Source organism: Geotrypetes seraphini, chromosome 5 (assembly GCF_902459505.1).
Source record: "Geotrypetes seraphini chromosome 5, aGeoSer1.1, whole genome shotgun sequence".
NCBI classification, from domain to species: Eukaryota; Metazoa; Chordata; class Amphibia; order Gymnophiona; family Dermophiidae; genus Geotrypetes; species Geotrypetes seraphini.
This window is the reverse complement of record NC_047088.1, coordinates 156,845,704-156,871,525: the sequence shown is the minus strand read 5'-3', so window position 1 is coordinate 156,871,525 and position 25,822 is coordinate 156,845,704. Positions and strand designations below refer to the sequence as shown.

The 25,822-nt window shown below is 45.2% G+C and overlaps 1 protein-coding gene across 4 annotated transcripts in view; it reads right to left on the bottom strand.

Annotated features, from left to right (window-relative positions):
* Positions 1–25,822, bottom strand: part of CFLAR (CASP8 and FADD like apoptosis regulator) — a 173,117-nt gene that overhangs the window by 39,712 nt on the left and 107,583 nt on the right. For all 4 annotated transcript variants that reach the window (XM_033946842.1, XM_033946841.1, XM_033946844.1 and 1 more), the window contains exon 4: positions 1,320–1,455. In XM_033946842.1, coding sequence (XP_033802733.1) covers positions 1,320–1,455 — 136 coding nt within the window. The remainder of the gene's footprint in view (positions 1–1,319; positions 1,456–25,822) is intronic.

Sequence of the window (25,822 nt, the reverse complement as noted above, 5' to 3'; positions counted from 1 at the left end):
CCCCTCCCTCTTTCCCTTCATTTTGTGTCCTAAGTTCATGCCCCTCCATCCTTCCTTCCATCATTTTTCCTAAGTTTGTGCTCCCTCCTTCTCAAGTCTCAACACGCCCTTCTCCCTCCCTCCCTCCCTTCTATGCCCTGGGTGTTTACCTTCAGGCCAGCTCCCTCCTCACTGCTATAGTCATTTTTTGCTGAAAGCCACGGACAGCGCCTCCCTCTCAAGCCCAACATGCCCTTCTCCCTCCCTCCATTCTGTGCCCTGGGTGTTTACCTTTAGACCAGCTCCCTCCTCACTACTAGTCATATTGGCAGCACCTCTCACTCAAGTCCCAACACGCCCTTCTCCCTCCTGCAAAATCAACTTGGAAGTGTCCACGCGACATCATTTCTTCACAGCATTCAACATTTGGGCACACAGTTGGCTAACAGCTTCTGCAAATCCAGCTGCTCACGGATTATACTGCCAACACGTTCCCTGGATATTTGTAGTGTCTCAGCAATTGTTTTAGCTGATATTCGCCAATCTGTCAAAATCAGGTCATGGACACTGTGAACAATGTCAAGAGTTGACACCATTTGAGACCTCCCAGACCTTGCTGCACCTTCGGTCTTGAAATCTCCATGCTGAAAGTTTACACACCACTTCTTCATGTGGAATATAATGTGCATTTGTCACTCAATGTTTGCATCATACATTCATGGATTTTCTTTGGAGTTTTCTTCTGCAGAAATAGGTGTTCCACACTTGAAAATTCTACACTTTTCGTTGACATGGTTCAATCAATGATCTCAAACAATGTCAAAACATGGCATTACAATTCTGCAAATTGGCACTTTGCAAAATAAAATAACACTCTTTTCAGCTATAGTAGCAAAATAACACTCGAATTTAGGAAGTTGGTTGGGCTGAGAACTTTTCAGCATCCCTTCATATCTTGTCAGAATGAAGCTGGAAAACAGCATTAGACACTCTCTTCCCCCACACAGTGATGTAATAATACTAGGTACTAGAAATGAGCATGCTTAGTACCACTTTTATATGAGTATCCATGCTGAGAATCTATTACTATAGAAAACATTTAAGAATTAATTTCTATTGATTAATACAAGAAATTAAAAGTGTGGCTGCACAACCCTTAACTGAAAATTCCTGGTTTAATTCAAAAAAGTATAAACATAATACAAGCCATTAATCTTTTGACAAGTTGCTTTTGGATGTTCCAAAATAAGGGGACAGCATTCTCCTTTTCCATCTATCTCAATCTTAGAATGTCCTTGCAGTGTGTATAGTGCAGCTTCTTTATTTCTTGCTTTTCTTACCTGTTTGTTTGTACTTCTGAATTTTGAGCTTCAGGTCCTTTCTCTGAATGTTCTTAAAACAATTTTCCAACAGATCTAGTTGATCTGGAGCAAGCAGGTTTTGCTTCTCTAGTTCTACCACAGCAGAGAGAAAACTCTATAAAAATGGCCACAAATTAGCAGAATCAACAACTGTTCTTAGAAATAACTCTGTAAATCAGCAAAATATTTAAGGGATTCTATACACTTTGTAAATAACATTAAGAGAGCAAGAGACAAAGGGCTCCTTTTACCAAGGTGCGGTAGGGTTTTAACATGGAATACCGCGCGTTAAACCGCCTGCCGCGCTAGCCGCTAACACCTCCATTGACGAGGCGTTAGTTTTTTGGCTTGCCGCGGGGCTTAGCGCATGATGAAATGTCTGACGCACTAACCCCCGTAGCGCGCCTTGATAAAAGGAACCCAAAGATATACACTAGTAGCCAAAGTTGTGGAAACACTTAAAGTTTTTCAAAATCGTAGAACTTTATTCAACTGTTGCTCCAGTTACTTATTTAATCCTGATTAATCCAGTTAATTATTACCAGTAAAATTTGTGTAGTAATTTTATTTTGTGGTTAGAAATTACTTTTATAGATTTGATATCAAAAATGTAAGTAATCAGTCGTGTTTCTTTTGCTTAGATTTTGAGGGGCAGATTTTGTATAGGATGCTGGTCTCTGCAGCTGCCTAAGTGGTGGCTGAGAATTGCACACTGGTATCATATACAGAATTGTGTTTGCCATAACGGACACCTAACCCTGCCTAACCTGCCCGATTCTCTAAGCGGTGCTGGTTAGAGAATCATGTTATCAACAGCTGATTGTGGCAAGGGAATCTCCCTGCTGCAGTCAGCTGAGCAGGAGCAGCAGCAGCAAGGACACCCCCCCCCTTGAGAATGTCCATGGCAGGAGAGATTGCCCTCCCTCCTGCAACCCCCTAACCCCTCCAGACTGTCCATGGAAGGAGAAATGCCCAATCCCTCCTGCCACCCCCCACAACCCTCCCTCGAAATCCCCTGGCAGGAGGGATGCCTATTCCCTCCTACTGGAACCCCCAAAACAAACACCCCAACCACAATAGGCAGGAAGGATGCCCACTCCCTCCTGCCAGCAGGCCCCCCTGAACTCATGACCTCCCCAATCCCCTGCTGTACAATATGACAAAATTTGAATTGCTATTTTTTATTAATTGCAATTTAATTGAATTAAATGAATATTAATTATCTAAATACACTACAATTATAGCTGTATGCTAAATTTTGCAGAACAGATTTGACTGGTCACCTAAAAGAAAGCAATAGCCATTACCTTAAGAAAAGAAAGCTACAGTTATTAAGACATTGCAGCTAAAATTGGTCAAAGTATGTCACTGGCTGAGGTACTGAAACTGCAAGCACTTTGAAGAGACTAGACGCATAAAAAACAAGGCTGAAAGGGGCCGAAGAAAGGTCACACCACCTCATACTGATAGTAGGATAGTGAGAATTGCTGTACAGAATCGGAAATTAACTGCTGCTGACATTAGTAAGTCACTGGCCAAAACAGGGGTGTTAGTGTCAGGCTGGAAAGTTCACCGGAGACTGGTGAAAGCAGATCTATGAGCAAGAATTCCCAGGAAAAAGCCCTTCCTCAACACAGTTCAGCATCCTAAACGTTTAAACTGGGCTAAAGAGCATGCCAGTTATACCACAGAGCAGTGAATAAGGTGCTGTGGAATGATGACTACTAATTTTAATTATTTCTAGAGCGCTACCAGACATACGCAGCACTGTACAGTCACAAAGGAAACAGCCCCTGCTCGAGTGAGCTTATAATATACATAATCAAGACAATCAGGATGCTAGGGTAGGGGTTATAGTTAGAGGGGATGGTTAAGCAACTGGCTAGGGTGGTGAGCAGAGGGGAGTAAACATAGAAAACATAGAACTAGACGGCAGATAAGGGCCACGGCCCATCCAGTCTGTCCACCCCAAAGACCCTCCCCTACCTTTCTCTGTGGATAGATCCCACGTGTCTGTCCCATTTGGCCTTAAAATATGGCACACTGCTGGCCTCAATAACCTGTATAGGAAGACTATTCCAGCGATCAATCACCCTTTCAGTGAAAAAGAATTTCCTGGTGTCCCCGTGCAGTTTCCCACCCCTAACTTTCCACGGATGCCCCCTTGTTGCCGCTGGACCCTTGAAGAAGAAGATATCTTCTTCCACCTCGATGCGGCCTGTGAGATACTTGAATGTCTCGATCATGTCACCCCTCTCTCTGCGTTCCTCGAGTGAGTATAACTTTAATTTATCCAGCCATTCTTCGTACGGGAGATCCTTAAGTCCCGAGACCATCCTGGTGGCCATTCTCTGGACCGACTCAAGTCTCAGCACATCTTACGATAATGCGGCCTCCAGAATTGCACACAGTATTCCAGGTGGGGCCTCACCATGGATCTATACAATGGCATAATGACTTCAGGCTTACGGCTGACGAAACTCCTGCGTATGCAACCTATGATTTGTCTTGCCTTTGATGAAGCTTGCTCCACTTGATTGGCAGTCTTCATGTTCTCACTGACGATCACCCCTAAGTCTCGTTCTGCTTCAGTTCTTGTTAGGATCTCACCATTAAGGATGTAAGTCTTGCATGGATTTTGGCTGCCCAGGTGCATGACTTTGCATTTTTTGGCATTGAAGCTGAGTTGCCAGGACCTAGACCAGCGCTCCAGTAGTAGTAGGTCGTGCATCATGTTGTTGGGCATTGAATTTATGTCCGTTGTGCTTTTGCCCACTACATTGCCCAGTTTGGCGTCATCGGCGAATAATATCATTTTACCTCGCAGCCCTTCTGCTAAGTCTCTTATAAAGATATTGAATAGGATCGGGCCCAGGACCGAGCCCTGCGGCACCCCACTGATCACCTCCGTCATTTCTGAGGGAGTGCCGTTCACTACCACCCTCTGAAGCCTACCTCCAAGACAGTTCCCAACCCATTTCATCAATGTATCACCCAATCCCATAGAACTCATCTTGCTTAGTAACCTGCGGTGTGGTACGCTATCGAATGCTTTGCTGAAGTCCAGGTACACGATGTCCAGGGACTCCCCAACATCCAGCTTCCTCGTTACCCAGTCAAAGAAGCTGATCAGGTTGGATTGGCAGGATCTCCCTTTAGTAAATCCATGTTGACGGGAATCCCGTAGATTCTCCTCGTTCAGGATCGTATCCAATTGGCGTTTGATTAGAGTTTCCATTAGTTTGCTCACTATTGATGTAGGGTTATGAGTTGATGGCTATCCCCAAAAATGGATTTTCAGCCTACTTTTGAATAAGAGAATGGAAGGGGCATGGTTGACGGACTCTGGTAGTTTATTCCAGGCACATTGGGCAGTGAGCTGAAAGGAACGAAATCTGGAATTGGAAAAGGAGGAAAAGAGTAAGGAATGTGAACAAAACAGAGGTGTTGACTGCAGAGATTGATAAGGAGACGAGAGACTTGAAGTATGTAAATGTGTTGGGGGTTTCATTACCACTTAAATAAGAGATGTTGGGAGTTTTGTGGGATTCAGCATTATCTATGTTACAACAGGTATTGAAAACTATACAGTTGGAATATGTGCAGTTGCACATGTTGTACAGGTTGAAGCCAATGTTAATGCCTTATGATTTTCGTATGGTGGTGCAAGCATTACTAATAGGAAAGTTAGATTATTGTAAAACACTTTATTTGGAGGTGGGGGGTGAAAAACGAAAAGTAGGGCATTGCAAGTTTTGATGAATTCTGCTGCAAGATTGATTGTGGGTGCTTCAAGGATGGCCCATATTATGCCAATTCTGAAGCAGTTACATTGGCTTTCTGTACAACAGAGTCCAATATAAAGTGCTCTTGGTTGTATATCAGGCTTTATATCATACAGCCTCTGAATGTTTTTGAGATTTGTTGGAGATGTATTGTCCAAGAAGGTAATTAAGATTTGCACAGGATATGAGATTGTCATTGATGAAAAAGAGAAATACGATATATACCAGGGTAGGGAATTCTATGTTTTCAATAGTACAGATAAAATTTTGGAACTCATTGATAGGTCAGTTACAATTATGTAAACCTAGGGATACTTTTAATAAACTTTTGAAGACACAGCTATTTGTTGTGACCAGTCAGGCTCCATGCCTGTTTTGGTCCCCTTTAAAAGTCAGAAGAAAAGCAGTGCTGGGGTTAGGAAAATTCCCCAGAAACCCAAATTGCATTCAATACTTAACTCATGCACAGGCTGTACAGCCCATTGCAGCACACCATCTTAGGACCCTCCCTTGTGCTGAAAACAAATTGTGCAAAAACTGCAAGTGTCAAAATAAATACCTACAGTTAAAGAGTAGAAAGTCATGTAAATTTCACAACTGCAAAAATTTTTTAGTGCATCAGCGGTTTAAGAATTAAATTTTAGCACACTTATTTTTGTTGGCCCACCAGGGCTTGAGCTGCTGGAAACTAGAGATTTTAGCCACACACACTCAAAAAAAAAGAAAAATAACAGTTTCATGACAAGGTCACAAACGCTGGATATTGCACCGCCTGAAGACGCAGAGTAAAGAACTGATATTTTTATTCAAATATCCTCCATGATGTCATCAAATAACTTTATTGGCGCTACGAAGGAACAGGAAATCTAAAATTAAATGGTAGTATATCCAAAATCAAATAATAGCATTCCACTCAATGCCTTAATTTAGTCCTATAGGATCTTAATTTAAAAATCTAGCACTGAGTTTAATTTAAAAATCCAGCACTGCTCTCTTAGTTGTATATATTGTTTCTTATTACCTACAAACGAATCGGGCACCCATTCCAGAATGAAGCATCTCATATCTTCAAAACTATGTTGATGAGAATCAATGGGGCACCATGGGAGCTTTAGTCACTGCTTTATTCAATCTGCTTTTATGTTCTGTCATCTTTATCTTTCTGGTAGTCCGACCCAAATAATTATATAAACAACCCAGGATGACTCACAATTGGTTTTGTATTTCAATACATTTATTTGTTACAGGGTGAGTCCAATCTACAGGTGAGGGATATAGCACGTTTCCCCCATGGCCCATGCAAGGTTGAGTCAGTCACAAAAATTGTGAGTCATCCAGGGTTGGTAGTCCTAGTGGTGCCTGATTGGTCCCGCAGATCATGGTATCCGTCCTAGTTCACCTCCAGAGGGACAAAGGCCTCAGACTTCCAATTCAAGTGGATCATCTCACTCAGGGACTGGTTCCTATCAAGAATCTGGAACACTTTGGGCTTAGGCATGGTTCTTGAGTGGGCAACCCTGACAAGCAAGGGTTACATGGATGTGGTCATCTCTACTCTGCTTAGACCTAAGAAGCCGTCAACAGTAGCAGCCTATGCCAAGGCCTGGAAGTTCTTTCAAAACTGGTGTGCTGTGGATGATGCAGAGCATTACAACCTTCGATTTCGGTAGTCCTGGACTTTTTGCAAGATGGACTTCAGAAGGGTCTGTCAGTCAGACTGCTGAAAATAAAGATAAAACTTGGGGGGAAAGATACTTTCTGGCCCCTCGCCCAGATGTCGCCCGGTTCATTGAAGGTTCACTTCGACATGGCACAGAAAAGTCCCCGCTGGGGCTGGCCAGATGCTGCCTGTTTACCGGTGCTTCCTCTGCTTGTTGGCTGCCGCTACTTCATTGGGTGAGGGAAGGAGGGGATTTGTCAGGATGGCTCTGCTGCTAAAGGGGCATTCAATACTTTATCTACCTGAGTATGAACGAAAGTAGCAAGCATGTTGAAACAAGTCTGTACATGTTGTGACATGTCTCAAAGTTACTCATGCACAGTTGTGGCTCAATGTGAATCTATCATTCCAAGAGACAGGATGTCAGGAGAGTCCCTTGTGTAAATCAAGTAAGAAACTGCCTGATTTGGAGCACCGTTCATAGAAACATGATGGCAGATAGCCCATTTAGTCTGCCCATCCAAAGTAACTATTATCTCTTTCTCTTGCCAAGAGATCCCATGTACCTATCCCAGGCCCTTTTGATAGAAACATGATGGCAGATAAAGGCTAAATGGCTCATCTTCTAGTCTGCCCTTCAGTGATAAAATTTCTCACAAAAGAAGGGAAAAGCCAAAGGAGATCCATGAATACATGACTGCAGTTTATGATGAGTCTGCCCCATCTTCCTACAAAGTAAAATTTTGGAGCAAGCAGTTTAAGTAGGGTAGAGAGTCCACTGAAGATGACCCTCACAGTGGACAGCCTATAGAAGTAACTTCCATAGAAATGTGCAAGAAAGTTGAGGATTTCATTTTGTCAGACAGATGAATTAAGATTTCCCGAATAGCTGAAGAAATGGGCATCTCAGCACGTACAATTTGGAAAATAATTCATGAAAAGTTGGGCATGTCCAAAATTAATAATAATAATAATAATAACTTTATTCTTCTATACCGCCACAATCTTGCGATTTCTAGGCGGTTTACAATCAAGAGTGCTGGACATTCAGCGAAATACAATAAGTAGATATTCAGAGGAAATACAGGGATCAGAGACCTCAGGAGGCAATAGTATAGAAATACAATTTGCTGAGCGAAAATGTAATATGTACATTTTAGTAGGTAATGTCCGACAGGACCTGTTGGGGATAAATAGTAACGTAAAGTTACAATAAGATGAAGATAACAGATTATATTTATAACAGTGCTGTAAGTTCAGGTGGAATAGGGAGGGGGGAGGGAGAGGGAGAGCGGGTCAATTGTTTAGGTATTTCTGGAACAGGTATGTTTTTAGGCGTTTCCTGAATTTCCCGTATGTAGTGGGCGAAAGCAGTTGGTCTAGGTCTTTGCCCCATAGGACTGCTTGGTGAGATAGAAGGTGTTCGTAGTGTTTTTTCATTTTGCAGGCTCTAACTGGAGGGGAAATGAGTTTTGGGTGTGTGTTTCTCTTGAGTTTGTTATTAGAAAATGCGAAAAGGTCCGTTATCTACTTGGGGGTCAGGCCATATAGTACTTTGAAGCAGAGGCAGGCAAATTTAAACCTTACTCCGTTGGTAGCCAGTGCAGCTGCCGATAGTAGGGTGTCACGTGGTCAAATTTCTTCAGCCCGAAGATAAGTCTGACCACAGCATTTTGCATTATTTGGAGACGTCTCATATTCTTTTGTGAGATTGCTAGATAGGCGATGTTGCAGTAGTCAAGCTGACTCAGTATGAGGGATTGCACTAGGATTCTGAATGTTGACGTATTGAAGTATGATTTAATGGTTCTGAGTTTCCAGAGAGTAAGGAAACCTTTTCTGAATAGGGAATCCACTTGTTCCTTCATTGTTAGGCATTGGTCTAGAATAACACCTAGTATTTTCATGGTGGGCTGAATAGGTAGTTGAGTTTATTGATGCATAGTGGGGTTTTATTGTCAAGCGGGTGAGGGGAGGCAATGAAGAATTTTGTTTTTTCTGGGTTGAGCTTGAGCTTGAAATCTGTCATCCATTGTTCCATCTCATTTATGGCATCAGATGCCTTGGGAATGGTTTCCGAGATGGAGTTGGCGAATGGGATGATAATCGTAAAGTCATCTGCGTAGCTGAATAGTTTTATTAGTGCAAGATGGGTTTCAAGAATGCTGACGCCATGCCAGAAAGACATGAGGCTCCAGTGCTGTCAGGAGAACTTGAAGATACTCCATGAAAACCAAGTGAAAATCTTTCATCGTTTAGGGACTGGAGATGAGACTTGGGCCTATCAAAGAGATCCTGAGCCCAAAATGGAGTTAATGCAGTAGAAGCACAAGTCATCTCCCACACCAAAAAAGTTCAAGACAGAAGACCTTTTGCTTCTGGAGTTCATGCCACAGATGACAACAATAACCAGTGAGAGTTACGCCAACACAATGATCACTTTGTGGGAGTCAATCAGGGAAAACTCATACTAGGCGTGCTGCTTCTTCATGACAATGTGCTGGTGCACATGTCACGACAATCACCTGCCATCCAAGAATGTGGGTTTCAACAGCTAAACCATCCACCATATAGTCCTGACCTGGTTCCCTCAGATTATTTCTTGTTCCAAGTTTTGAAGAAATCTCTCCATGGACAGCGGTTTTCAAGTGATGAAAATGTCAAGGAAGCTGTTACATCATGGTTTGAAAGGGTTAAAGTCATTGCAGGAAAAGTGGATGAAGTGTATGGGGCTATCAGTGGACTATATTGAAAAACAAAACAATTTTGACCTATTGAAGTTGATAAAGCAGTTACTTACATTAACAGGTGTTACCCAGAGACAGCAGACAGATATTCTCACATGTGGGTGACGTCATCCATGCAGTCTGGTACGGACAGTGAAAAATGTACTGTCAATTTAGGCTCTGTGAAGCTTCGAGGCTGCCTGCACCGCACATGTGCAAGTACCTTCCTGCCTGATGTCAGCTTGCAATTCCTCAGTTCCATATGCAAACTAAGAAACCAACCAGAGGAGGTGGGAGGGATGTGAGAATATGTTTGCTGTCTCCGGATAACATCTGTTACATTAAATAACTGTGTTTTATCCTAGGACAAGCAGGCATTTTCTCACACGTGGGACTCCCTAGCTTACTGAAATGGGATGAAGGGAGAGATGGCCATTAAGAAGAAAATAAATTCTGTAATACTGCTAGGCCAAAACGACCATCTCATCTGGAATAGGATTCTAGACAATAGTGAGATGTGAATGTATGAATTGAGGACCAAGTAGCTGCTTTGCAAATATCATCAATGGGAGTGGAATGTAAGAAAGCTACTATTGCTGCTTTAGCTCAGACTTTTGTATGCTGTAACACGCCCCTCAAGCTGCAGCCCAGAACATAAGAACATAAGCAGTGCCTCTACTGGGTCAGACCTGAGGTCCATTGCGCCCAGCAGTCCGCTCACGCGGCGGCCCAACAGGTCCAGGACCTGTGCAGTAGCCCTCTATCTATACCCCTCTATCCCTTTTTCCAGCAGGAAATTGTCCAATCCTTTCTTGAACTCCAGTACTGTACTCTGTACCCAGCCTGAGAATAGCAAAAGGATATACAGGCCATTAACCATTAGGAAATAGTTCATTTGGTTACATGCAGGCCCAATCAGTTAGGATCAAAGGAGATGAACAGTTGAGATGAAAACCTGCATGGCTTAATCCTTTGAATATAGTAAGCCAAAGCACGCTTACAGTCCAGGATGAGAATGAGGTTTGGGAAGAATACTGGAAGCACAATGTATTGATTTAAGTGAAATGCCGTGACTACTTTGGGAAGGAATTTCAGATGAGTTCTAAGAACCACTTTGTCATAATGAAATAATGTAAAAGGTGTGTCGCAAATTAATGCTTGAAGTTCACTCAATCTATGAGCGGAAGTGACAGAGATCAAGAAGACTTTCCATGTGAGAAACTTTAGATGAGTAGATGCCATTGGTTCAAATGGTGGTTTCATCAGTGTGGAAAGGACTGCATTAAGATCCCAAACAACTGGAGGGCTTCTGAGCGGAGGTTTGGAGTTAAAAAGTCTTTTCATGAACAGAGGTTTATTGTTGAAAGGAGCATGGAAAGCACTAATAACACTGAGGTGAACTCTGACCGAAGTAGTTTTAAGTCCAGAGTTGGATAAATGTAGAAGATAGTCCAACACTGAAGGAATAGAAGAGGAGAATGCATCCACGTCATGGAGGTTACAACACAATATAAAGTGTGTCCATTTCTGTTGATAGCATTGCTGAGTAGAAGGCTTTCTGAAAGCAGCTATGATAGCTTGTACTGAGTCAAAAAATTAATTTCTGATGAAGCTAGACCAAGAGGTACCAAGCTGTTAGGTGCAGCGACTGCAGATTGGGATGTAAAAGAGATCCTTGACTCTGAGTAGAGATGGAAAGATCTGCAATGGAATTGGATTCTTGGCACACTAGCTGAAGTAGAAGGGGGAACCAAGTTTGCCTGGATCACCAAGGAGCTATCAGGATCATGGCAGCTGATTCTTGCTTGAGCTTGACTAAAGTCTTCAGAATGAGAGGGATTGGTGAAAATGTATAGAGGAACTTGTTCATCCAATCCAGAAGAAAAGCAACTGCTTCGAGACAATGAGGAGAGTATTGTCTGGAGCAGAAGTGAAGTAACTTGTGATTGTGGAGAGATGCAAACAGGTCTATCTGAGGAGTCCCCCAAAGAGAGAAGATGTGGAACAAGACTTTAGAGTTGAGAGACCACTCATGAGGTCAGAAAAATCTGCTGAGATGTCTGCAAGGGCATTCTGTTTGCTTTGCACATATTTGGCTTTGAGAAATAAGTTGCAAGGAATTGCCTGATTCCAAATGTGCTTGTTTATGTTATTATGTATACTTCATCACATCTTCTTCATTCCTCTGATCATAATCTATTAGCAATCCCATCCCTGAACCAAATAAATACTAGAAGAAACACTATCTTTTCAGTGGTTGCCCACTTCCCTCTGGAATTCAGCACTGAATGCTTTAAGAGAGATAACAAACCTTGAGAAATTCAAGTCATTTCTTAAGGCATTTCTTTTTAAAGATGCTTTTCAAGTTTGAGTGTCCTTTTAAGGATTTTTAAACTTTTTCTTTTTAGTTCATTTGTATTGGACCTACACGTTTTTAGCCCTGTCCTTTTGTTTTCTCCTTTGTACCTCACTTTTCTTTAACTATTGTAGTTCTTCTGTTTTCTCCATTTGTACCTGTTTGTCCAGTAGTGTACCTTATTTTTTGTTTAGTTATGTTAATTGTATTATCTGTTTTTACCCTAATTTTTTATTGTATAACCACCTTGAAATAAATGATAAGGTGGTATATCGAATCAATAATAAACTTGTAACTTGAATTTTGAGAAGCAGGTTTCATCTACAGTTGCAAAAGGATTTGGGGCATTAAGACAACTTAGAGCTATTCGAAATTTCTTTGATGAGAAATCATTACATACTTTAATTCATGCTTTTTTTCTATCTAAGTTAGAAAGCTGCACGGGAACGGGGACGACGGGAATCCCGCAGGACCCGCGGGGATCCCGCGGGTTCCCCCCTTGGGTCACGGGGATCCCGTGGGGACGCCCCCTGGGGTCGCGGGGATCCCATGGGGACGTCTCCGAGGGTCGTGGGATTCCTGCGGGGTTGAATCGCAGTGCACTCGAGCCGCGAAGCTAGTCTTCTCCTTACCTGCCCTGCCGCAGCACACAGCCGACCGGAAGTCTTCCCGATGTCAGCACTGACATCGGGAAGACTTCCGGTCGGCTGTGTGCAGCAGGGCAGGTAGGAAGAAGGCAATGGCGTACGAAAGAGGAGGGGGGCGGTGCGCCCCGGGGAGTGTGCACAGCCGGTCAGGTCACGCGATCGACCGACAACAGGACCGGCCGACAAACCTCCCTGCCCTGTAGCCGCGAATCTAAATTACCTCTTACAGCAGCTTCAATACTCCAGCTGCTGTAAGAAGGTAATTTAGATTCGCGGCTACAGGACAGGGAGATTTGTCTGACCGAGCCTGTTCTGTTGTCGGTTGGGTGTGGAAGTGCCACAAAGGTAAGGGGCAGGGAGGGAGGAAAGGTGGAGTGGAGAAGAAAAGACGCTTAAGGGAAATGGGTAAAACTGAGGGGGGAGAAGGCTGCTGAAAGCACCGGGGAAGACAAAGGGGTGGAGAAGGACGCTGAAAGGACATGGGGAAAACGGGAGGAGGGGGGGGAAGGATGCTGAAAGCACATGGGGAAGACAGAGGGGGTAGAAGGACCCTGAAAGCACTGGGGAAGACAAAGGGGTGGAGAAGGCTGCTGAAAGGACATGGGGAAAACAGGGGTGGAGAAGGCCGCTGAAAGGACATGGGGAAGTCAGAGGGGGGAGAAGGACGCTGAAAGGACATGGGGAAGGCAGAGGGGGGAGAAGGATGCTGCCTGACAGGACATGGGGAAAATGGGGGGGGGGGGGGGGGGATAAGGACACTGAAAGGAAATGGGGAAGAGGGAGTGGGGAGAAGACGCTGGCAGGGAAGAAGACAAAGGTGCCAGACTATGGGGGAGTGGAGGGAAAAAGATGGGTGCCAGACCAATTTGGAAGGGGGGAGAAAGGGAGAGGCACAGTAACAGAGCAAATGGAAGACGCAGAGAGAAGAGAGATAGTGGATGGAAGGAATTGAATGCAAACATGAGGAAAGCAGAAACCAGGAAGGAAAAAAATTCTATTTCTTTTTTTTTTTTTTTGCTTCAGGATAAAGTAATATATTAGTTGTGTTGATAAAAATTTATAAACATTAGAGGTTCTGGTAGAAACCCGTTTACAAAGTATGTATTATTTTCAATTAATATTTCCAAATTAATAAAGTCTTTTTGCTTATTTTTAAATGGGTTTCTACCAGAGCCTTTAATTCAGTAGCATAATTAAATGAAATATCTATTTCTGAAGTTTATAGGGACGGGCGGGGACGGAGGGGATTCCTCGCGGGGACGGGTGGGGACGGAGGGATTCCTCGCGGGGACGGGTGGGAGTCCTCAAGGGGACGGGTGGGACTTTGGCGGGGACGGGTGGGGACGGGTAGGATTTCTGTCCCCGCGCAACTCTCTAATCTAAGTTGGATTATGGCAGGGGTGTCCAATGTCGGTCCTCGAGGGCCGCAATCCAGTCGGGTTTTCAGGATTTCCCCAATGAATATGCATGAGATCTATTAGCATACAATGAAAGCAGTGCATGCAAATAGACCTCATGTATATTCATTGGGGAAATCCTGAAAATCCGACTGGACTGCGGCCCTCGAGGATCGACATTGGACACCCCTGGATTATGGCAATTTGGTATATGTGGGTAAAACAGTAGGGCAACTGAAACATTTACAAACAGTACAAAATGTTGCAATTCAGCTGTTAGGTCGCACACACATCTATGATCATGTAACTCCATTATATTTGATATTCCATTGGTTGCCAATGGAATTTAGAATTAAATTTAAGTTCTTGATGCTGGCACACAGAGCATTGTTTGAGTTACAACCATTATATCTTTCTAATCTAGTGTTGTTTTATGCTCCTGGGCGTTTATTGAGATCTTTAAATGACAATAGAGTACTTCCCCATATCTCAAAGGCTCATCTTGCCTCAACTAGAAACGATGTGTTTTTCTACTTACCATAGTTCCAATATTGTGAAACAATTTGCCGGTAAAGTTAAGAAAGGAAGAATCATTTCAAAACTTTAAAAGGCATCTAAAGGCACATTTTTTTCCAAATGGCTTTCTCAAATTTAATAATAGAATTGGGATTGCAATCTGCATTAATTTGTATTTATATATTTTTATATTTTATATAATAGCTATGGTGGATATGTTTTAGAAATGTTAATTTCTTTTCCTTTTTTCTTTCTCTTTCCTATCATATTTTTAATGGAGTTCTTTTCTCAAATATGATTGAGTTGTGATGTAAACCAGTTTGATCCTTTTTGGCTGTATAAGCGGTATAGAAAGATTTTAATAAACATAAACATTGTCCTTTCGCACAAGAAGGACTTGATTGGAGATACGGTCCTGAAATGTTTTTAAGAGTATTGTGAACTGCTCTCAGCTCTAACAGATTGATAAGGAATGTCTGTTCTCGAGAAGACTACATACCTTGAGTTTTGAGACCATCCAGGTGAGCTCCCCAAGCATACATGGATACGTCTGTCTTAAGCACTTACTGATGAGGCAGTACTTGAAAAATCAGGCCTCTGGAAAGGTTGGTCGAGTCCAGCCACCACTGGAGAGAATGACAAAGCAAAGTGACTTTGATCTGATGGGACAAGGGATCATTGTGCTGCCAAAGTCCACTGAGCTGTCCTTAGGTGAAGTTGAGCAAAGGGAGTGTCATGAACTGTTGATGCCATGTGACCCATGACACATATCATTTTCCTCATTGATATGCTGTGAAGAGTATAAACCTGGTTGCAAAGATAAAGCAAGATGATTTGTCTTTGTTGAGGAAGGAATGCCTACATAATAGCAGTGTTTAATCAGGCTCCTATGAATTATAGTACTTGAGATGGCTGAAGATGAGACTTTGGGAAGTTGACTTCGAACCATAGAAGTTGAACGAAAGGTATTGTCACCTGTGTTGCTGAATGCACTGCTTGAGATGACGGAGCTTTGATCAACCAATTGTCCAGATACAAGAACACTTGCAACCTGTGAGACTGTAGAGCAGCCTCTACCACTGCCAGGCACTTTGTGAATACTCTTGGATAGGAAGCAAAGCAGAATGGCAGCACTGTGTACTGAAAGTGTTGATGAGCTATTTGAAAGTGAAGAAACTGTCTGTAGTTGCGGGTGTATGGATATGTGTATTTAGGCCTCATTGAGATCGAAAGAGCACAGCCAATCATTTACATAAGAACATAAGAACATAAGAACATAAGCAGTGCCTCCGCCGGGTCAGACCATAGGTCCATCCTGCCCAGCAGTCCGCTCCCGCGGCGGCCCAAACAGGTCACGACCTGTCCAAATCACCAGAAGGGGCCCCCATGCCACCCTGGTTTCCCATTGAGTCCTATCTTCCCATCAAAGTCCTAGCCCTCCGGTCTTGCACATGCACGACCTGGTCGGGTTTCTATACTTATTTTCTGGTTAGCTTTCTCAGTATCCCACGATCCCTTTATCCCTCAGGAATCCGTCCAGTCTCTGTTTGAATCCTTGTACCGTACTCTGCCCAATCACGTCCTCCGGTAGCGCATTCCAAGTGTCCACGACCCTTTGGGTGAAAAAAAACTTCCTTGCATTCGTTTTGAACCTATCTCCCTTCAGTTTCTCCGAATGCCCCTTCGTACCTGTTGTCCCCTTCAGCCTGAAGAATCTGTCCCTATCCACCCTCTCTATGCCCCTCATGATCTTGAAGGTCTCTATCATATCACCCCTGAGCCTCCTTTTTTCCAGAGAGAAGAGCCCCAGCCTATCCAACCTCTCGGCATATGGGCAGTGTTCCAGCCCTCTTACCAGTTTCGTTGCTCTCCTTTGGACTCTCTCGAGTACCGCCATGTCCTTCTTGAGGTACGGCGACCAATATTGAACGCAATATTCCAGATGCGGACGCACCATCGCTCGATACAGTGGCATGATGACTTCCCTCGTCCTGGTTGTTATGCCCCTTTTTATGATGCCCAGCATCCTGTTGGCTTTTTTTGAGGCCGCTGCGCACTGTGCAGATGGCTTCAGTGATGCATCCACCAGCACTCCCAAGTCTCTCTCAAGACTGCTTTCTCCCAACAATGCCCCCCCCAATTTGTAGTTGAACAACGGGTTCTTTTTCCCTATATGCATGACCTTGCATTTTTCCACGTTAAAGCGCATTTGCCATTTGTTCGCCCAGTCTTCCAGCTTGTCTAGGTCCCTTTGCAGGTCCTCACACTCCTCCCTGGAGCTAACTCTGCCGCACAGTTTGGTATCGTCTGCAAATTTTATAACCTCGCACTTTGCCTCCTTTTCCAGGTCATTGATAAATATGTTGAAGAGTAACGGCCCCAGCACCGATCCCTGCGGCACACCGCTCGTGACTCCCCGCCAGTCAGAATATTGGCCCTTTACTCCGACCCTCTGCAGTCTACCCGACAACCAGTGCTCTATCCATCGGTGCACATCCCCTCCCACCCCGTGGTTCCACAGCTTCCTAAGCAGCCTTTCATGTGGCACCTTGTCGAAAGCCTTTTGAAAATCGAGGTAAATGATGTCGACGGGTTCCCCATTGTCCACCCGACTGCTTATTCCCTCAAAGAAGTACAGAAGGTTCGTTAAGCATGACCTTCCCTTACAGAATCCGTGCTGGCTTGTTCTCAGTAGGCCATTTCTCTCAATGTGCTCGCAAATGCCGTCCTTTATCATAGCTTCCACCATCTTCCCTATAATTGAAGTCAGGCTCACCGGCCTGTAGTTCCCGGGGTCACCCCTCGATCCCTTTTTGAAGATAGGTGTGACATTCGCCAATTTCCAGTCCTCTGGTACCTCTCCAGTTTTCAAGGATAGGTTACAAACATGCTGTATTGTGCCCGCTATTTCTTGTCTTAGCTCCTTCAGAACCCTCGGGTGGATCCCGTCCGGACCCGGTGATTTGCCGCATTTTAACCTGTCTATCTGTTTGAGGACATCCTCCTTACTTACCTCTATGTGCTCCAATTTTTCAGCCTGTTCCCCACTCATGAGCTCCTCTGAGTCCGGTATATTAGATGTGTCTTCTCTCGTGAAAACCGACGAGAAGAACGTGTTCAGCCTCTCAGCTACCTCTTTATCCTCTTTAATCACTCCCCTCCTATCCCCATCGTCCAACGGCCCCACCTCCTCTCTCGCTGGTCGTTTCCCCTTTACGTAACTGAAGAATGCCTTGAAGTTTTTCGCCTCCCTGGCCAGCCCCTCTTCGTATTTCCCTTTTGCTTTTCTAACCTCTCGGTGGCATTCTTTTTGGCATTTCCTGTGCGCCTGGTGATTTTCCTCCGTTGGATCCTTTTTCCATCTCCGGAAGGATACTTTTTTGTCGTTTATTGCCCTCTTTACTTCTGCTGAGATCCAAATCGGGTCCTTTGACCGCTTGTTCTTGCAGCCTTTCCTGAAACTGGGGACGTACATTTTTTGTGCTTCCTGCAGGGTGTCCCTGAATAGGGTCCAGGCGCTTTCCACAGTCTCCATCCTAAAGATGTTTCTGAGCTTCCTCCCCACCATTTCCCTCATAGCAACATAGTTCCCCTTCTTGAAGTTGAGAGCAGTTGTTGCGGTCCTCCTTACTATGGGTGTCCCCCTTTCTAAAGTGAATCTGATCGCATTGTGGTCACTGTTGCCTAGTGGTCCTCCCACTTCTACCCCTCTTGCAGGCCCTCCTAATCCGTTCAGGATGAGGTCAAGAGTAGCACTCCCCCGCGTCGGTTCCCTGATCAGTTGCTCCATAAAGCAGTCCCTCACAGCTTCTACAAATCCTGTTTCCCTAGTGCAGTTGGAGTGACCCGTACTCCAGTCTATCCCCGGGTAGTTGAAGTCCCCCATCACTGTTACACTTCCAGTCCTGCACTCCTGTCTCAGTTCAGCTTCCAAGTCGTGTCCGACTCCTTCCGGCGCACCAGGTGGGCGATAATACAGCCCCAGTTTTATGTCTGCACCCTTGTTTCCCGGCAGTTTGACCCATAGCGATTTCAGCCCCTCTGCCTTTGTTGCCATATCCATCCCGACCGAGTAGATAGAGTCTTTTATATATAGTGCTATGCCTCCCCCCTTCTTGTGGGTCCTGTCTCTCCTGTAGAGCTTGTACCCCGGCAGCGCCACATCCCATTGATTCTGCTCTGTCCACCATGTTTCTGTAATTCCAATTATATCTAGGTCTTCCCCCTTGGCCACGACCTCTAGTTCACCCATCTTGGCCATGAGGCTTCTTGCATTTGCGTATAAGCACCGCAGGTCCCGTTGTTTTTTCTCCACCTCTGCATTCACCTGGGCCGCCTCTCCTGTTCCCTGTACTTCTGCTTTGCCCTCAGCCTTTACCCTCGTAGCTTTCAGCTTCCCCACATTTCCGCCACCCCGCTTCCCCGCTTTTCCTCTGGGTTTTCTTGCCCCCTCCTGGGCCCCTGCCTCTGTTCGATCCCCCTCGCCTTGTGTAGCCCCTATGATACCCTCAGCTTTCGCCCTCGCGCCACCCAGTCCCCCTGTGTCTCCATGCCCTTTAGTCTCTTCCCAGCAAGCTCCCTTTACCTGTTGTTTCCCTCGCTGTCTGATCATAAGGTCCACTGGTCTCTCTACTTCCTCCGTGCAGTCAGCCCGTTCAGCATCTGTTCTGGATACTGTTGTCCGAAGCGTCAACATCAGATCAGCTGTTGGCTTTCCCCCTCTCCTCAGTTTAAAGCCCTCTCGATCTCCTTCTTCACATTGGCAGCCAGTAGTCTAGTTCCCTCTGTGCTCAGGTGCAGGCCGTCCCGCCGGTAGAGCTTACTCTTTCCCCAGAAGGACGTCCAGTTCCTCACAAAGTGGAAGCCCTCCTCCTGGCACCATCTCCTCAACCATGCATTCACAGCCTGGATGTCTGCCTGCCTCTTTGCATCTGCTCTCGGTACAGGCAGGATCTCTGAGAACGCTATCCTCCGGGTACTCCGCTTCAGTTTTCGTCCCAGGACCCTGAACTGGTCAGTCAGCGTGGCCATGCTGAAGTTCCTCCGGCTCACATCATTTGTTCCGACGTGGATTATCACCACAGTCTCCTCTGCCTCTGCTCCGTCCAGGATCCTCTCGATCCTATCAGTGACGTCTCGTGTCTTGGCCCCTGGGAGACAAGTCACTAGCCGGTCCTCCCTTCCTCCAGCTACGTGACTATCTACCTCTCTCAAGATCGAGTCTCCCACCACAATAGCAGACTTCCCTTTCCTCAGCAACCTCCTCTGTCTCAGGTCCGTGTCCTCGGTGTAGTGTGGTGTCTCACCCTCGGGGTCTCGGTGAGTCACGGTCTCCTCCTCTTGCGTGGTTCCTCCGCTAGGTCCTTCCTCGGTGTCGCCTTGTGGATCCTGGGTCTCGTCTGCCAACATCCGTCCGTGCAGCTGCTGGTCCTGTCCTCCCGCCTTCCTATAGGCCTCCTCGATGAATCTCTCGAGATCCCTCACCTGGTCCACAATGAGGCCTGCTCCGTCTGTGTCCTTGGTTGACCAGCTCGTCTCCTCTGTGTCTCGCAGTCCCTCCAGTCCCTCCAGTTCCTGGACCTTGACCCTCAATCTGCCGACCTCCATCCTCAGGCTTTCCAGTTCCTGACACCGACCGCATATGTATGCCCGCCTCCCGGAGGGGAGGTAGTCATACATATGACACTCGACGCAGTAAACTGGGTAGCTCTGCTGGGTTCCTGTAGCCTCCATATCCTTCTTTTTGCTCCTGCGGTCCCTCGGTGGTTGAGAGTGGCTTTCGGTGTGCAGCTAGTTGAAAGAGTAGAGAGAGAGAGAAGAGTGAGAAGCTGAAAGGGTAGAGAGAGAGAGAGAGAAAAATGAGAAGCCGAAAGGGTAGAGAAGAAGAAAGTGGAGAGAAGAAAAATTTATTTATTTATTTTTTTTTTTTTTTTTAAATTTAGGTTAAAGTTAGGTTTGCTGCTGGGCTGCCTGGGCTCCTTCTTAAGGCTCCTTCGCAAAGGCGCTCTCGCTAAGGCGAGCGCCTTTACCGCTCACCTTCGCCGCGCGCCGAACGGCTGGGCGCCGTTGGCTCCCTTCCTCTTCAAGGGGAGCCCGGGCCGATGCGACCTGTGACGTGCGGGGTGGGCGGAGCTAACTCTCGCCTCGACCCCGATCTGCCTGCCTCCCCAGTCCTCCTCTCCTCAGCGTCCCCGGCTCACCTCCCTGCCTGGAAACCAAAAAAAAAAGACAAAAGGCAACTCGAACAGCTACAGAAGTGCAGCTGCAGGTCTCCTCGTGTCCCGGCTCCCTTCCTCTTCAAGGGGAGCCCTGGCCGATGCGACCTGTGACGCGCGGGGTGGGCGGAGCTAACTCTCGCCTCGACCCCGATCTGCCTGCCTCCCCAGTCCTCCTCTCCTCAGCGTCCCCGGCTCACCTCCCTGCCTGGAAACCAAAAAAAAAAGACAAAAGGCAACTCGAACAGCTAGAAGTTGATATAAACTCCCCAGTGTTAACATGCAAAACTTTTCTTTTACAAGATATTTGTTGAGGACTTGAAGGTCGAGAATAGGACAAAGACTTCCCATCTTCTTTGGAATTAGGAAATATTTGGAGTAGAACCCCTGATTTTTCTGGGATGGAGGTACTACTTCTATGGTATTTAGCTGAAGTAGAGCTTTGATTTCCTGAAGAAGAAGAATGGACATCTGCTGAGATGTGAAAGAGGACTCTCTTAGAGCAGTGGTTCCCAAGCCAGTCAGGTTTTCAGGATAGCCCTAATGAATATGCATGGAGCATATTTGCATGCATGTTGTCTCCATTATATGCAAATCTCTCTCATGCATATTCATAGGGTTATCCCAAAAACCCAAATGGCTGGTGGGAACCACTGTCTTAGAGGGTTGTCTGGAAGCATGGTGGTAAGAAGACTTGAGGCGGTCCAGAGGAGGGCGACGAAAATGATAGGAGGCTTGCGCCAGAAGACGTATGAGGAGAGACTGGAAGCCCTGAATATGTATATCCTAGAGGAAAGGAGAGACAGGGGAGATATGATTCAGACGTTCAAATACTTGAAGGGTATTAACGTAGAACAAAATCTTTTCCAGAGAAAGGAAAATGGTAAAACCAGAGGACATAATTTGAGGTTGAGGGGTGGTAGATTCAGGGGCAATGTTAGGAAATTCTACTTTACAGAGAGGGTAGTGGATGCCTGGAATGCGCTCCTGAGAGAGGTGGTGGAGAGTAAAACTGTGACTGAGTTCAAAGAAGCGTGGGATGAACACAGAAGATTTAGAATCAGAAAATAATATTAAATATTTAACTAGGCCAGTACTAGGCAGACTTGCACGGTCTGTGTCTGTGTATGACCGTTTGGTGGAGGATGGGCTGGGGAGGGCTTCAATGGCTGGGAGGGTGTAGATGGGCTGGAGTAAGTCTTAACAGAGATTTCGGCAGTTGGAACCCAAGCACAGTACCGGGTAAAGCTTTGAATTCTTGCCCAGAAATAGTTAAGAAGAAAAAAAAAAAAATTTAAATTGAATCAGGTTGGGCAGACTGGATGGACCATTCGGGTCTTTATCTGCCGTCATCTACTATGTTATTATGTTACTATGGTAAAATGGAGAGAGTAACCCTCTCTAATGATTCTGAGCACCCAGATATCTGTGGTGATGAGTCTAGTGATGATACTGGAACAGAAGTCGACCTCTGATGAGCTGTGGAAGAGGATGAGATGGGGATACGTGGCTATGCCCTCCAAAAGCAGGTCAAAAAGACTGGGATGGCTTCTGGGGAGCTGAAGACTGAGATTTCTGAGTCTTCTGTTGCTTTTGCCTCTTTGGTGGTGGAGGTTTACAAGCTGCTGAAGCAGTGAGGTAACACCTCTTATAGGCAAATGAAGTAGATCTCTGAGGTGGCTTAGAGAGTTGCTGCTTAATTTTAGACCCAGTCAGAGTAGTCCAACTCTGCTCATGGCATGTAAGTCTTTGATTGGCATCTTCAAACTTGTCTCCAAAAAGTTCTTCCCCTAGACAAGAAATATTCGCCAAATGATCTTGTATATTAATGTTCCTATTAGAGACCTTAAGCCATGCCAACCGTCTCATGACTATGGACACTACTGATGCCTTGGATGACACATAGAAAGCATCAAAGGTGGATCTTGCCATAAACTTTCATGTCTGAAATAAGTTGTGAATGGTCTCTTGAAACTTCAGAAGGTGATCAGAAGGAATATATTGCTGAAAATGAGCTAATCTCTTGAGGAGTTGTTGTATGTAAAGCATCATATAAAAGTTGTAGTTAAGAACTCTATTAGCTAACATAGAGTTCTGGTAAAGACAATGTCCAAATTTGTCCATGATACGACCCTCATGACCTGGAGGAGCAGTAGCATATACTCTAGAGCTAGAGGACTTTTTGAGTGTAGATTCCACTAGTAGAGACTGATGAGATAAATGTGGTTTATCAAGATTGAATCCTATAGAGAGAGTAAATTTTCCTTGGAGCTATAGTAGTGGAAAGAGGTATCTCCCAGTTCTTAAACAGAGCTTCTTTAAGTAGGTTATGTAGAGGCAATTTAAGAAGCTCCTTAGGAGGCTCATCAAAGTCCAAAGCCTCTAAAAGTTCTGCTCTGAGCTCAAGGTCAGATTCCAGTTTAATTGGCAAAGCTTTTCCCACTGATCTTATGAATTTAGTTAAAGAAAGTCCCTCTGGAGGAGATCTATGCCTGGGAGGAAGAGTAGATAGATCGGAGGGAATTTCATAGGATTCCAGGGCAGATAAAGTAGGCTCATTATCAGTATCAGAATGCTGAGACAAATCCGTATCAATATCTGGTGCAGCAGGTGACTTTCTGTGCGATGGAGATAAAGACTGCTTTTTAGAAAGAGTATGATGAGAGCATCAAGAATGACTTCTTTCATGATGTTAGTACCAATCTAAAGACTATGAAGATGAAGAAGAATCGGTACCATGCGATGTTCGTTTAGATTTTGTAGAACCTGCATCGATACCTCGTAGTGCACCCCAATGTTACACTGATGGAGAGAGTTGATACATTGATGCAGGCCTATGATGTCGCAATGCAGAGTGATGCTGCCTCAATACAGATCGGGAACTGGTACCCCTTGGCCTTGAAATGCTATGCTCTGGCTGGGCCGGTACCAATGGAGCTGGTGTTTGAACTGGCATAGAATGGAGCTTAAAGATATCTCCGAGCTCCCTGCTAAAGAACTCCTTATGCTGGTCTCTGAAGACCTGCACCGGTACCTTTGGCTCAACAGCTGGTACCATCAGTGCTGCAAGGCAATGAGGATGGGAGACCTCAAAAAGGATGTACCCCCATAGATGACACCGCCTGCACAGAAGGAGACTGTTAGTGTCGACTCTTGGCCTGCATCGAAGGACTCGATGCTATCGAGGACTGCGATGCTTGCTGAGAGGGTGGCTTCTTAGCCAGCTTCAATGGAGGAATATCAGCTGATGTCGATGCTGGTTCCACTGGTACTGATGGACTTGTTTTGTCGCCAGAGTCCACTGCTGAGCCAAAAAGCTTCTGCTGCTGGATTCGCTAGGCCTTAAGCACTTTTGAAGAATGGAACAGCGAGCACAAGTATTCATTTGATGCCCAGGCCCTAAGCACTGTATACACCAGATATGTGGGCCAGTGATAGAGATGGGGCGCTGGCACCGACAGCACTTCTTAAAACCGCTCACATCGATAGCTTCGACATGGACGGGAATATTACACAGCAAAGTTGAAGGGCTCAAATTTGATGGGAAAATCTTTGACATGTAGATAGAAAATGAACCCAAAGGCCCCTCTAAGGAACCGGTCCGAAACAAGAGTCACTGATAAAGGACAGCATCACTGATCACCTTGATGGACAAGGGCTGATGAGGACTAGTCAGCACGGTTTTAGCAAAGGCAGATCGTGTTTGACAAACTTGCTGCACTTCTTTGAGGGAGTAAATAGACAGATAGACAAGGGCGATCCGGTCGCCATTGTATATCTGGGTTTTCAGAAGGCGTACGACAAGATTCCACATGAACGATTACTTCGGAAAATTGCGAGCCAAGGAATCGAGGGTGAAATACTGGCTGGAGCATAGGAAACAGAGTGGGGGTAAATGGACAATACTCGGACTGGAAGAGCGTCACCAGTCAGGTGCTGCAGGGCTCGGTGCTTGGACCCGTGCTCTTTAACATCTTTATAAACAATCTAGACATAGGTACGACAAGCGAGGTGATTAAATTTGCGGACGATACGAAGTTATTCAGAGTAGTGAAGACGCAGGGGGATTGCGAAGATCTGCAACGTGACATAATCAGGCTTGAGGAATGGCCATCGACATGGCAGATGAGGTTCAACGTGAATAAGTGTAAAGTGATGCATGTTGGTAACAAAAATCTCATGCACGAATACAGGATGTCTGGGGAATAACCATCAGGTCCATAGGCTGTGTGAGATTTCAAAGTTTTAAACACCTTGAAAAGTTCTTGCCCCTGAATAGGTTTATTCAGAGTTGCCCTGTTGAGCCTCAGTAAGTTTTGGTAAAGCAGCATCTTCAAGATGGTCTGCTAGTCCGGCCCCCGATAAAGTGGAGGATTAGCATAAAAGTCAGCAAAACCAAATTTGTAATACCTAAATTTACAATAGAAAAAGGACTTTTTAGTACGGTCATGGAGCAGTGTATTAAGAGCGGTCAAAGCCATCTGCATCTTCTCCTGCAGAGGAACACTGGGATATTAAACATAACAGGTTTTAAGAGTAATATATTTCTTTTCTAAGTGCAAAATGCCATGCGATATGCGTCTCCTACGAGCTGACACATATGTAATCGCATATCCTCGGAGTACCGCCTTTGCAGCGTTCCAAAACAAACCCAAGTCATCAGCATGAAGCTCATTAAACAAAAGATATTCCTCCCACTGTTTCTGGAAAAACCTATTAAAGTCTGGATCTCCAGCTAAATAAGCTGGAAACCTCCAGCCTGGCAATATACCCGGCCCCCCCAATTGCCAAGTCTATCCAAATGTGTCCACTAAATGCCTCCTCCACCCTAGGAAACAGAGACTTGGAGACTAAAATGTAATCCAATCTGGAAAATGTAGAATGCACTCTAGATTGATGGGTATAGTCTCTCTCTGTTGGTGAAGGAGTCTCCACATCTTTATAAACGATCTGGACATTGATACGACAAGCGAGGTGATAAAATTTTCAGACGATGTGAAGTTATTCAGAGTAGTGAAGACGCAGGGGGATTGGGAAGATCTGCAACGTAACATAATCAGCCTTGAGGAATGGGCATCGACATGGCAGATGAGGTTCAACGTGGATAAGTATAAAGTGATGCATGTCGGTAACAAAAATCTCATGCACGAATACAGGATGTCTGGGGTGGTACTTAGAGA